The 14,239-nt window shown below is 44.3% G+C and overlaps 1 protein-coding gene across 15 annotated transcripts in view; it reads right to left on the minus strand.

Moving 5' to 3' along the window:
* The window catches only part of PHLDB1 (pleckstrin homology like domain family B member 1), a 181,609-nt gene that overhangs the window by 55,595 nt on the left and 111,775 nt on the right, over positions 1-14,239 (minus strand). For all 15 annotated transcript variants that reach the window (XM_073656591.1, XM_073656589.1, XM_073656592.1 and 12 more), the window contains one exon: positions 9,372-9,650. In XM_073656591.1, coding sequence (XP_073512692.1) covers positions 9,372-9,650 — 279 coding nt within the window. The remainder of the gene's footprint in view (positions 1-9,371; positions 9,651-14,239) is intronic.

The following is a 14,239-nucleotide window of genomic DNA, read 5'->3' on the forward strand; positions in this document are numbered from 1 at the left end:
GTTATTTAAAGTGTTACTCCTATCTCAGACATAAACGCCATGCCCACAGGATATGCCATAAATGTCTCATAAATGGGGATCCCACTTCTACGCACTAAGCATAACCCATCTCATGCCGCTGTAAATACAGGAGGTGGCTACGTTTTGCAGTGGCTGCCGGGAACACATGAATTGGCCAATTTATGTGCTACGTATTCTCATTTATTCCTATTCAAATTACAGTACATGTTTGCATACTATAGCGCTACAGAGTGTTACTTTATTTGTTAGTTATATATGGAGATGGCTACTCTTAGTAAGGACCTGTACACACTTGTTTTCTGTTTTGGAAGTGACGGTCAGTCTTTTGATATCATGTAAGTGACCAGAGGGTCGCACATGTGGAGTCACAATTGACACATGACAGGATTGGTGCCCGAGATGGTACAATACATGGTGAGCGCTTGGAGTAGCTGGCATGTATACTCAAAAGAAAGATCATTCTTTCCTCTACATCCCTTGTCAATGGGCACCGCAGCACATTGGAGATGGTTGGTCAACAATCATTTGTGTATTAGCACCGCCATACATTGGAGATGGTTGGCCAGGTTGGCAGACATTCATATGTGTATGAGCACCGCCATACATATTATATGGTCGGCAAGGTTGGCAGACATTCTGTCACGGGTGTGTCAGAAGTGACAGTAGCCCTGCAGTTGGTTGCAGGAGATCTCTTTGGCATTACAGACACCTTCTTAGAAGCGGTCTCTCTAGGACCCAGCGGCTACCTTCTTCTTGCTAATTAACACCCTGGCCTGGGTGTATAAATACCGGCTGTTTGCTAGAGGGAGGTGCCGGCGACACTCACATGACCCCTGGTGAAGGCTTGGAGCAAATGCATTACTTCTTCCTCTCTGGTGCTAAGAGGACATGTGTTCATCTCTCTGAAGTCGACTAAAGCCAAGCTATCTTCCCTTGTTTGTTCCCCCTTGTTGTCTTTAGTTGTCAGTGGGGATTAGCGACTACAGGTCGCTAATGTGGGGGTCTCTGCAGGTAGGTTGCTCTCCCGGACAGGTTTTCAGGAGGTAGAGACAAGTTTTTTGTATTCAAAGAGGCCTGTAAACTGTATTTTAAACTTCGTCCTTACTCCTCCGGAAATTAGGAGCAACGGGTTGGAATTGTGGTCTCTCTACTGCAGGGAGCTCCTCAGTCGTGGGCATTTTCTTAACGCAGGATTCGGTTTGTCTCCAGTCTGTGAAGGGGTTTATCAGGGCTCTGGCCCTCATCTATGATGACCCTGACCGAGTCGTCTTGGCTGAGTCTAGGCTATGTCGCCTTCAGCAGGGGAATGGGTCAGTGTAGACGTACAGTACTGAATTCCGTAGATGGACAACGGATTCTAAATGGAATTACTCAGCCCTTAGAAGCCAATTTTGTGAGGGTCTTACTGAAAGGTTGAATGATGCCTTGGTAGTATAAGAAACCCCTCAGTCCTTGGAGGCTGCCATGTTGTTGGCCATACGTCTTGATAGACGCCTTCGGGATAGACGGATGAGACCACCTTCTCCAGGGCCTTCTTGTCGGGGTTATATACCTCTGCCGGGGAAGCGGTCTGGCGGTGAACCAGTATGGGGAAGGTGGAGGAACCTATGCAGTTAGCGGGGGCCTTTACATCATGCATTTCCCCGGAGATTCACAAGAAAAAAGGTGTGTTTTTTTTGTGGGAAAAAGGGACATTTTGCTGGGACCTGTCCTTCAATTCCTAAACAAAAGGAGACTTGATTAACTCTTGGTAGTCTGGAGTTGGATAAGCAAGGGGTGCATTTGTTGCCAACCTGCAGTTCCCGGTTTGTCCTGACAGCAGAGGTGGTGCTAGAGAGCAAAACCGAGAAAATTTCTGTGTTTGTTAACAAGAGCCGGAGTCAGCATGGTTGATGCGGAGTTTGTGAAAACTCATGGTCTTGCTTGCTGTACTTCAGCTAAACCTATTTCCATCTTCGCCATTGAATCTGCGCCACTTGCACAGAAAGCATTTACTCAGATTGTACATAATGTAAAACTGATGAGGGTAGGGTCGGTTCATTGTGAAATAATCCCTTGCTATGTCCTAGACAGTCTTCCCACCCCAATAGTTTTGGGTCTCCCCTGGCTGGTGAAATATAGTCCGTTGGTGGATTGGCAAGCCATGGAGATCATTGAATGGGGAGATTACTGTCATGTGAACTGTTTAGATATTTCCCTTGCTACTGTCTCTACTGAAATATTACCTGCTTTTCTGTTTGGCTTTGAGGACGTTTTTTCTGAGAGGGGGTGTCAGGAATTGCCCCCTCATCGTGCATACGAGTGTCCTATTAACCTGACCCCTGGAGCTAAACTACCGAAATCCACAATGTATAGTCTTTCTGGCACTGAGAGACAAGCCATGAAGGATTTAATTGTGGAAAGTCTGGAGAAGGGACACATTAGGCCGTCATCTTCGCCTGTGGCGGCAGGGTTCTTCTTTGTGAAAAGAAAAGATGGCGGTCTACGTCCCTGTTTAGATTTCCGGGAATTAAATCAAATTACCATCCGAGACCCATACCATCTTCTTCTGATTCCTGATTTGTTCAGCCAGGTTGTAGGAGCTAAGGTATTCTCCAAGTTGGATTTAAGGGGAGCCTACAAAATCTGGTTAGAATCAGAGAAAAGGACGAATGGAAAACAGTGTTCAATACCCCTGAAGGGCATTTCGACAGTCTGGTTATGCCTTTCGGTTTGACCAACGCACCTGCGGTATTCCAGCATTTCATAAATTATATTTTCCATCATTTGGTGGGGAGGTTTGTGGTGGTCTATCTGGATGATATTTTGGTTTACTCACCTGATTTTGAGTCACATCGGGGGCATGTTAAACAGGTGCTCCAGATATTAAGGGATAAGAAACTCTATGCCAAACTGGAAAAATGTGTTTTTTAAGCGATTCAGGAGGTGCAGTTTTTGGGGTACTTGTTTTCATCTTCAAGTTTTTGGATGGATCCAGGGAAGATCCGTGGAGTTCTTGACTGGGAACTTCCCGAAAACCTGAAGGCTCTACAACATTTTCTGGGCTTTACTAATTTTTACTGGAAATTCATCCAAAATTACTCAGTAATTTTGAAACCCCTTACTGATATGACTAAGAAGGGGTCTGATTTTTCTAAATGGTCGGAGGCCTCCCTCCAGGTTTTTTCTTCCTTAAAGAATTATTTTGCCACTGCACCTATACTCAGTCAACCCGACGATGCGTTGGATGTGGGGGTTGGGGCTGTGTTGTCTCAGGGTCCGTCCCCTGGTAAAAAATTGTCTTCGGCTGAGAGAAATTATGACGTGGGTAATAGGGAACTCTTGGCGATCAAATTGGCGTTCGAAGAATGGCGACATTGGTTGGAGAGTGCGGTCCATCCTATTACTGCTATTACTGACCATAAGAACCTGTCATATCTCCAGTCAGCTAAATGTCTCAACCCTAGGCAAGCCAGATGGTTTGTTACTGGGTTCAATTTTGGTGGCGGTGGCCATGAGAACCCTGCCCCGACATTACAGAAGGGGGTAGACATTTCAGCATTATATCCTGAACTGGAGGGTGAGGTGTTGGAGGCTCAGGGGGACGCCCGTGCCTCCTGCCATCCAGGAAGGTTATTTGTACCATCCAATCTGCGCCGTAAGGTTATTAAAGAACATCATAACTCTGTGCTTGCTGGTCATCCAGGTGGTAAGGCAATCGCAGATCTCCTCTCTCGTCCTTTTTGGTGGCCAGGGTTGCATCGGGATGTGACTGAACAATTATCTGCTTGTAGTATTTGCGTGCGTTCTAAGGTTTCGCATACCCGTCCGTCTGGTACTCTTCTTCCGCTAACTATCCCTAACACTTGTCCATGGATTTTATTACTGACCTACCGGTTTCTGCAGGCAAAACGGTGGTTTTAGTGGTTGTATATAGGTTTAGTAAAATGGTTCACTTCGTCGCATTACCTGCACTTCCAAATGTCAAGACACTTGCTCAGGTGTTCATAAATGAGATCGTGAAGCTTCACGGGGTTCCCTCAGATGTGGTGTCAGATCGGGGGACCAAATTTGTTTCCAAGTTTTGGAAGCCATTCTGTTCTCGACTGGGTGTGCAGCTGTCCTTTTCTTCTGCCTTCCACCCTCAGTCGAATGGACAGACCGAGCGAGTCAATCAGAATTTGGAGACCTACCTCAGGTATTTCGTCTCCGAAAATAAGGAGGATTGGGCATCCTACTTACCGCTGGCAGAATTTGCCATTAATAATCATCGACAAGAATCCACTGGCAGGTCACCGTTCTTTGGTGCATACGGTTATCACCCACAGTTTGGTACCTTTAGTGGAGGAGGAGCTTCGGGAGTTCCTGAGGAGGAATTTTTTGCTTTGTCACTCTCCTCAGTATGGTGGGGTGTTCTGAGTAATTTAAAGATCATGAGAGACAGATATAAACGTACGGCTGACAGAAAATGCTTGCCAGGTCCGAACCTGAATGTGAATGACTTTGTGTGGTTGTCTACCAAGAATATAAGATTGAAAGTTCGTTCTTGGAAGCTGGGACCTAGGTTTATTGGTCCTTATAAATTAACCACAGTCATTAATCCAGCAGCGTTTCGTCTTGAACTCCTCAGGCCCTTAAGGTCCACAACGTGTTCCACAGGTCCTTACTCAAGAAGTATGTGAAACTTCACATCTACCACGACGCCCATTAATGGTTGATGGTAATCTGGAGTTCCAGATTTCGAGGATTGTAGATTCTTGTCTCCAGCGTCGTTCTCTACAATACTTGGTGCACTGAAAGGGTTATGGTCCAGAGGAGAGGATGTGAGTTTCCGCATCAGAAGTGAACGCTCTGAGCTTGGTTCGTTCATTCCACACCTCTTATTCTGAGAAACCCGGTCCTGAATGTCCGGAGGCCACTCGTAGAGGGGGGGTACTGTCACGGGTGTGTCAGAAGTGACAGACAGTCGCCCTGCAGTTGGTTGCAGGAGATCTCTTTGTTTGGCATTACAGACACCTTCTTAGAAGCTGTCTCTCTAGGAGCCAGGGCTACCTTCCTCTTGCTAATTAACACCCTGGCCTGGGTGTATAAATACCGGCTGTTTGCTAGAGGGAGGTGCGGGAGATACTCACATGACCCTTGGTGAAGGCGTGGAGCAATTGCATTACTTCTTCCTCTCTGGTGCTAAGAGGACGTGTGTTCATCTCTCTGAAGTCGACTAAAGCTAAGCTATCTTCCCTTGCTTGTTCCCCCTTGTGGTCTTTAGTTGTCAGTGGGGATCGACTAGCGCTCATCCCCTCCCTAGCCAGGGCCAAATGCCAGGGAAAGAAAGGGCGAGGTTCCTGTGCGGCGATTGGTGCGGAACCAATATAGGGACATTATGGGAGACAAGGTAATATAAGGTCAGACTAGGAGGTCTCCATTACCCCCTTTCCCTAGAGTCTGGGCCCCTTTTTCCTCTTCCCTTCATGTTGCACTTAGTCTTTCCTACACCTTGCGTGACACATTCATATGTGGGCACCGCCATACATATTACGTGATCGGCCAGATTGGCAGACATTCACATGTGTATGGTCACCGCCATACATACTAGATGGTCGGCCAGGTTGGTAGACATTCATATGTGTATGGTCACCACCATACATACTAGATGGTCGGCCAGGTTGGTAGACATTCATATGTGTATGGTCACCACCATACATACTAGATGGTCGGCCAGGTTGGTAGACATTCATATGTGTATGGTTCCCGCCATACACACTAGATTGTCACCCAGGTTGGCAGACATTCATATATGTATGGTCCCCGTCATACATACTAGATGGTCGGCCAGGTTAGCAGACATTTATATGTGCATGGTCACCGTCATACATACTACATGGTCGGCCAGGTGGGCAGACATTCATATGTATAAATTTCCACACAAATAGAGGCATCATATCGTAGGTATACATGAAAAATCATGTCAAATGAGACATGGACTTATTCTAAGGACAAATCGCTGCTTGCGACACACCAACAAAGAAAAAAACGAACAATCAAAATAGTCCGTAAATGAATTGTGTAAAAAAGTATAACCTTTATTTAGTCATAAAAAACAATCAAAGTATATCAAGGCAACATGTGCTGCGTCGGCCTTGCTTGCAGTACCTCCTAAAAAGATCCCCTCACATAAGGAAATGATGGATGCTGTGTCTTAAACATATCCATTTGTGCCCATGGGCATAACACTCATTGTTGGTACTTTACAGTAGTTCTGATCATGGGAGCATCCACACAACAGTATGTGTGTGAGTATTTCAACTGGTGGCTGTATCTGGGCTGACTGCATAGTTGCACATGGCGTTTGAGCCATTAGTTCACATATTGCCTTGATATACTTGGATTGCTTTTTATGATTAAATAAAGGTTATACTTTTGTACGCAATTCATTTACGGACTCTTTTGATTTTTCGTTTTTTTCTTTGTTGGTGAGATATTCATATGTGTATGGTCACCATAATCCGATCTCAAAATTCTGAAGAATTTGCAGAAACTAAATAAATACACATTATTGCTATTATCCTGTAATTGAACCACAACAGTGAAAAGTGAGGGACCAAGAGGACTGGACAGCAAGTACAATTGTAATAAATGATTTTATAGGGAGTCTGTCACCTATTTATGCATTCACATAACGGAGTTCAACCCCAGAAGAATCAGACTTGTGCTACAGATTTTATTTGTTTTATGTGATAACAGTTCTATTACATATGTAAATGAGGGGGCTTTGGTGCATCGATCCACCCCCTCAATTAACATCCTCTGCCCTTCCCTTTATGGTGATTGACAGGGCTCCAAGGAGAGCAGCCTGTGATGAATCCTCAGCTTGCATGTACTGACATTGCAGGAGCCGAGCTCACACAGTGTCGGTATGTGTGGGCGCCCTGTGATTCCCTTGTCCTGCCTGTAGTGGGTGCATACTGAACACAGGATCACACAACAGCGTGCAGCCGATGCCGACAGGGGAGGGGGACTACATCGCACACACACTGACATTGTGTGCGCTTGGCTCCTGCAGTGTCAGAGTGCACTCTTACCTCTCTTGTCAGCATTGGCCTCCCAATGTGATCATGTGTACAGTGAGCGGCCACTACAGACAGGACAGGAGGATCAAAGGGTTCCCGCACACTAAAGCCTCATTCATACGTCAGTATTTGTATGCCAAAACCAGAAGCGTGAGGATCTGGCCTTGATCTAAAGACTATTAGACTTTTTCCAGCACGGAGCACCAGTGCCATCGATCTTATTGTTGTGTTTTATTAGTGATTTCTTGCTGTGTTTTACTGTTCTGTTTGCTTGTCAGTATGAGTAATAACTTCACTTGTAAAGTGTCCAGAACGCCAGTAATCTCATTAGTATCTCAGGAGCCTCTAACCATTGTTTAAACAGAGACTAGGCCCATTGTGTGAGTGTTGAAAGAAGATCCGGCGGAGCAGTCACCACGGGGAGTCTCACATGCAGACCCAGGTGATGGATTCCACCTGAGAAATGTACCTCCACTAATGCACACTTAGCTTTGGGGGGGGTGAGAGCAGTTCTGCCCATTCAGAGGGCTGATCCCAGTGAAGGAGAAAAGAAGCCACATGTTTAGTGAGGTGTTGGTGGGATGATGTCGAAGGGGTAGGATCTAACCTGAAGACCTGGACCATGGGTGGATGGATGGCATATGGAGTATTGGAGATCAGTATATATATGGGATATGTCGTTGGGATTTAAGCTTTCTTAAAGTACTGCTGCTACTGGATACCTGTGCTTCCATCGTTTTATCCGTTGTCTGGAGGATCGTGGACTGTGGCTACAGACCATACTGGCTGGAGATATGAAATCTGTGGGCCAACCAAAAGTTGGGAGACAGTGAGTATTGCCTGATACAAAGTCAGTGGAACTACTGATTCCAGGTTGGGAACTTGGGTCCTGAGAGAACTGCATTTTGGCCATTTACCTGGAGTTGTTGCATTATCATGGATGTAAGAAATAAAATATTGTTGCATCGTTAACCTGCCTAGGTGATTATTTACAATTCACAACCTCAGATCTTCACAAGGAGTGTCTCCAAAACACAGAACAGGTGTCAATCTTTCAATTATAGTTTTTCTCTGTAAGTTCCACTCCTGGCTGTGGCAAACACGGATGCAAAATACTGACATGTGAATGAGGCCTGACACTGAGCACTTGGCTCTTGCAGTGTTAGTGTGTGCAGGGCTCAGGATTCAATGCAGGCAGTGTTCCTTGGAGAGCTGTCACTCATCGTAAGGGGAGTGGAGGATGGTAACTGAGGGAGTAGAAGCCCCCTCATTTACATACTGTACGTAATTAAACAATTTTTGCATAAAACAAAATAATTACAATATAACTACAAAGGTTTGAGTATTGGGGGTGTCAGTCTCCCTTTGGCCTAAGCAGCCCTGAATCCATGTACGACATTGTTGGAAGCACATAACTTTGTGCATTTTATGTGTTTTTATTTTAATACGCTCAGATTCTTGAGAACATGTTTTTCCCACACAAGTTCTGACATTCCCTGGGGGCAGTGACGCTACGAATGGAGGCTTCAGGCTTGACGAAGCCTTAACACTGGATCTATATTCTGACAACAGGTGCAATAGACTTTCTTTTATCCAGAGAGTAAGAAAAATAGCCCCCAAAATAGAAACACATTAGAACAAATGAGCCGAGACCAGGATATGTCAGGATGAATTGTCCTATATTTACATTTGCTGAAATTAGTTTTTCTGAAAAGTTTACTTTATTCCTTACTTTTAAGGCTACTCCTTACTTATTACTTACTTATTTTGCTTTAGTGCAACCGCATTTAGAATGAAAAATAAAAAAAACCTTGTAAATGCCATTCAATAAAAATATCGCTACAGCTCCTGTGCAAAACCATTGTGTCGCCACGGTAACAGACTACAATCAGACAAGGTGTAGTCTGATCCTGCAATCACACGACTTGGAAAGCAAAAAATAAGAAACTGTTACTTGCCCCCTACGCCTCGCTGGTATAAAGCAGACACTTAGGTCTGCAAAAAAAAACTATGGTGCATCTGCGACATAATAGGCATGACACAGACAGAAATGAGTGACCACAGCTAAAAATGTACCATGTACAGTGTGTATAGGAATAGGACTGTACTGTACTTACCCCTAAAATGCATCAACACCGAAAAGTAAAAAAAAACTGAAATTGGTGTAAATTACCCTGAGAACCTATGTGACTGCCCCCCTCGTACGAAATCTAGTGACTTTATATGCACATGTAATGAAGAGTAGGGCGGAGGATGGCGGCGACACCATAGTGGTCCTGGCTTTTGCCTTGGTGCTAGACTTACCTCATGTTGGGTGCTCTCGGTGCTGCTATTTTCCTCCTTCTGTGTCTCCTCGTCATGGAGCTCTCGTTGTGCTTTACTTTGGTTGCCGCTGCTTTCCAGGCCGCGATCCTTAGCACTGTCCCAGGATGGCCTCCTCGTCCCCACAGATATAGGGCTGTCTAGCTTAGTACCCAAAGAAGGGAAGGCCCGTAATTCATCTAACCGGGTCGGGCTGGTGCATTCATCCGTTTTACTGTACTCGGCACATAAATTAAGGATAGTTTCCAGTCTCTGTCGCTCCTGTAGACACAGAAATTATGGGATTAGATGGAGCTTCTAATGTAACACATCACAAGGCTTCACAAGACCAGAAACAGAACCCGGAGCAGACTACGAGGAGATCCTCATAAATCACAGGGCATTTTAGGTGAACTGCTCCTCTGAACTTTCCTTCTGAAGGCTCCCTATCCTTACAAGTGAATTTCCTCTGCTTTTTGACTTTCTGATCATCCAATATATCCTATAACCAGAAAAGAATCCGATCAAATAATTTCCAAAATAAAGGGTTTTTACCGTACCGCATTATTGTACTCCACTTTATTATCCTATGTTATTTATTAGCATTTATGTCAGGACAGGATAACAAGAGAAGACCAGGGAAAATCTTGCAAAATTGAGCTAAAAAAAATTTATCATACACATTATAGACCACATGGTCAATAGTGGACAGACCCCTGAGCTTCACACCCACAGAATAATGGACATCCCATTCCAAACTTATGGGGAACATTATTAAGATGGGCTCATTTTGTAGACAGGACAGCCTTTTCCCAAGATTTGAGTGCGCCTGTGGGAATATGTGAACATTTAGGGCCATGAAAATACTTCACAATTCTTGCGCACTTTGGAGCTCTGTGGTGAGTGATGCAATGGAAGATCGGCTCTTCGTATAAGGCTTCAGAGCCCCTTTGTGAATTTGTACAGTTGACATTTTTACTCGTGGCTACGGAGGCTGAGTTGTAGCCGATCAGAAATGTCACAAACGGACTTGTGGCTACAGAGTGCCCCAGAGGGTGGTCTCCATCACTGAGCTCTTCAGTGTGACCCATTCTACCACCAATGTTTGTCTACAGCAGGGATGTCAAACTCAAACACAGAGGGTCAAAATGAAAAACACTTGGACAAACCAGTATACAGTATAATGGGCCCCAAACTCCTATATACAGAATAATGGGCCCCACAAAGTCCTCTATAGAGAATAATGGCCCCACATAGCTTTCCATACAGTGTAATGGGCCCTACACAGTCCTCCTTATAGTATTATGGGCCCCACATAGTCCCACATATAGTATAATGGGCCCCACATAGTCCTCCATACAGTATAATGGGACCCTCACAGTCCTCCATACAGTATAATGGGCCCCACATAGTCCTCCATACAGCATAATGGGCCCCACACAGTCCTCCTTATAGTATTATGGGCCCCACATAGTCCCACATATAGTATAATGGGCCCCACATAGTCCCACATATAGCATTATGGGTCCCACATTGCCTTCTATACAGTATAATGGGCCCCACATAGTCCTCCATACAGTATAATGATCCCCACATAGTCCTCCATACAGTATAATGGCCCCACACAGGGGTGGTGGTTCTGGTGTCGTGGGCCAAATATATTCACCCTGCAGGCCACATTTGGCCACGGACCAGAATTTGACATGTATGATCTAACGCACACATGTCAAACCCTGACCCACGGGCCAAATCTGGCCCACAGGGTGATTATATTTGGTTCCTGAAGCCGACACCTTCCCCTATTATACTGTATGGAGGACTATGTGGGGCCATTATTCTGTATGGAGGACTATGTGGGGCCCATTACACTGTATGGAGGACTATTTGGGGCCATTATTCTGTATGGAGGACTATGTGGGGCCATTATTCTGTATGGAGGGACTATGTGGGGCCCATTACACTGTATGGAGGACTATGTGGGGCCCATTATACTGTATGGAGGACTATGTGGGGCCCATTATACTGTATGGAGGACTATGTGGGGCCCATTATACTGTATGGAGGACTATGCAGGGCCCATTATTCATTATGGAGGACTATGCGGGGCCCATTATACTGTATGGAGGACTAGGTGTGGCCCATTATAATATATGGAGGACTATGTGGGGCCCATTATTCTGTATGGAGGACTATGTGGAGCCCATTATACTGTATGGAGGACTATGTGGGGCCCATTATACTGTATGGAGGGCTGTTAATAAATATCAAAGTGGGCCCATGATTTTGTCCCAAGTTTTTTATTTTGGACTCTGTGTATTTGGCTGTTTTAAGTTTTTATTTTAAACTTGGTTTGACAGTTAACCTGTTTTTAATCACAAATAATAAATTCATTGTTGTTACATTGACTTTGTGAACTCCATATCGTAACAAAAGCACCATCCCAAGTTTTTTCCCTCCCATGTATTTGAGTTTGACATCCCTGTTCTAGAGAGACTGCATGACCCTGCTTCTACGGTTTATTCACATTTAGAGGTGGACTACTGGTCAAAACTATATCAAAACCACATCTAAAAACACACACACACAGTTTTAAAACATTTTTCTTCAGTAAAACGCATTTATTTCACCTATAACATTCACTCCGCCAATTACCACATGAGAGAAAATGATGATAAAAACGAGTGTTAATCACAACTCAGTTGCTTTGTGTGAATAAAGCTTTAAAAAGGAGATGTCCACTGAATCAGTGGGTGTCCACTGCTGGCACTCACATAATCAGCAGATCAGAGAATGTTTGTTTATCAGCGATGAGGAACTTGTAACTTTAAATGGTCTCCATATTATAGCTGAGTTACTGCAGTTCCTTTCCACCTTTACAAAAATGTGGATACACACCTTTGTTTCAAGCATGTGATGCTCGTTCAAACTCACCTGTGGCAAGTAACAGATGTGGGCAATATAAAAATCCCTCCTGGAACCAGATAAAAAGGGGAGAAGTTGACTCAATCTTTAAATTGAGTGTGCCACATTAAGCATAGAGTACACAAAAAGGTGAAGAGAACTGTCGGAGGACTTGACAACCAAAATTGTTGACAAATGTCAACTATCCCAAGGTTACAAGTCCACATCCAGAGATCTTGATGTTCCCTTGCTCACGGTGCGTAACATAATTAAGAAGTTTACAACCCATGACACTGTAGCTAATCTCCCTGGATGTGGACGGCAGAGAAAAATTGATGAAAGCTTGCAACGCAGGATAGTTAGGATGGTGGATAAGCAAATCCAATCAAGTTCCAAAGAAATTCAAGCAGTCCTGCAGGCTCAGGGGTCATCAGTGTCAGCGCAAACTATCAGTTGCCATTTGAATGAAATGAAATGCTATGGCAGGAGACCCAGAAGGACCCGACTGCTGACACAGAGACATAGAAAAACTAGACTGCAGTTTGCCAAAATGTACGTGCGGAAGCCAAAATCCTTCAGGTAAACTGTCTTGTGGACAGATGAGACCAAGATAGAGTTTTTTGGTAAATCACATCATTCTACTGTTTACTGAAAATGTAATGAGGCCTACAAAGAAAAGAACACATTACCTACAGCCAAATATGGTGGAGGTTCAAAGATGTTTTGGGGTTGTTTTGCTGCACTGGGTGTTTACTAAACGATTTTGGATCGCAATGTAATGCCCAGTGTCAGAAAGCAGGGTTTGCGTCCTAGGTCACCGGTCTTCCAGTAGGACAATGACCCTAAACATACTTCAAGAAGCACCCAGAAATGGATGGAAACAAAGCTCTGGAGAGTTCTGAAGTGGCCAGCAATGAGTCCAGATCTAAATCCCATTAAGCACCTGTGGAGAGATCTTATAATTGCAGTTGGTAGAAAGCACCCTTCAAATATGAGAGACCTCGAGCAGTTCATAAAAGAAGAGTGGTCCAAAATCCCAGTTGAGAGGTGCAAGAAGCTTGTTGATGGCTATAGGAAGCAATTGATTGCAGTTATTTATTCCAAAGGGCGTGCAACCAAATATTAAGTCGAGGGTGCCAACAATTTTGTCCGGACCATTTTGGAGGTTTAGTGTGAAAATATTTACAATTTGCCTTTTTTTCTCCGTTTGTTTTGTTTTGTTCCTATACACACACAAAGGTAATAAACATGTGTATAACAAAACATGTGTAACTGCAATAATTTTCTCGGAGAAATACTTCATTTCCTCAACCAATTTCAAGGGGGCCAACACTTTCAACCATGACTGTATGTGATATCAATGGAAGAAGTCTGGGGAGGCCAGGAACATATCTATATGAGACAGTTTTATTGGAGGCAAAGTAGCAGGAGAAGACTCTTTCAACTGGAAACCTTGATCTCCAAATATCTAAGTAGTTATATGCAGGACACCAACATCTAAGTAGTTATATGCAGAAGTATCAGCATCAGAGAAGGGCATACGGTCTAGAGTAGGATCCAAGGACTGCGGTAAAGTCATCACAAAGTCCAAAACTACCAGGTCAAAAGGAGGGAGAACATAGTCACAAGCAATAGTATATCTAAAAGAAGCTTGTGAATGAGCACAAACCTAGCGAAATGGTGGCACACCACCTGGATCACCTCCAGAGGGAGAGATTCAGCGACTACGACGGATACACCCCTGAAATAACTGGAGCGAGTGGTGTGGAAACCTTTGGCTATCCAGGCTCTTTTAAGAGTGAGGACTTTCCGGGGATATATTATTAGAATGTGATAAACGTACGCAGAAACAGCTTTTGATTAATGGGATGCAACTTTACTTTTCCATGTTGGATGACACATGAGGTTTCGCTCGCATACTTCCTTCAGGGCTCAAGCAATATTATCTGATGCTGCTGTCATCTTTACCT

Source organism: Phyllobates terribilis, unplaced genomic scaffold (genome assembly GCF_046119375.1).
Source record: "Phyllobates terribilis strain yellow unplaced genomic scaffold, ASM4611937v1 Scaffold_12__6_contigs__length_324123572, whole genome shotgun sequence".
Taxonomy (NCBI): Eukaryota; Metazoa; Chordata; class Amphibia; order Anura; family Dendrobatidae; genus Phyllobates; species Phyllobates terribilis.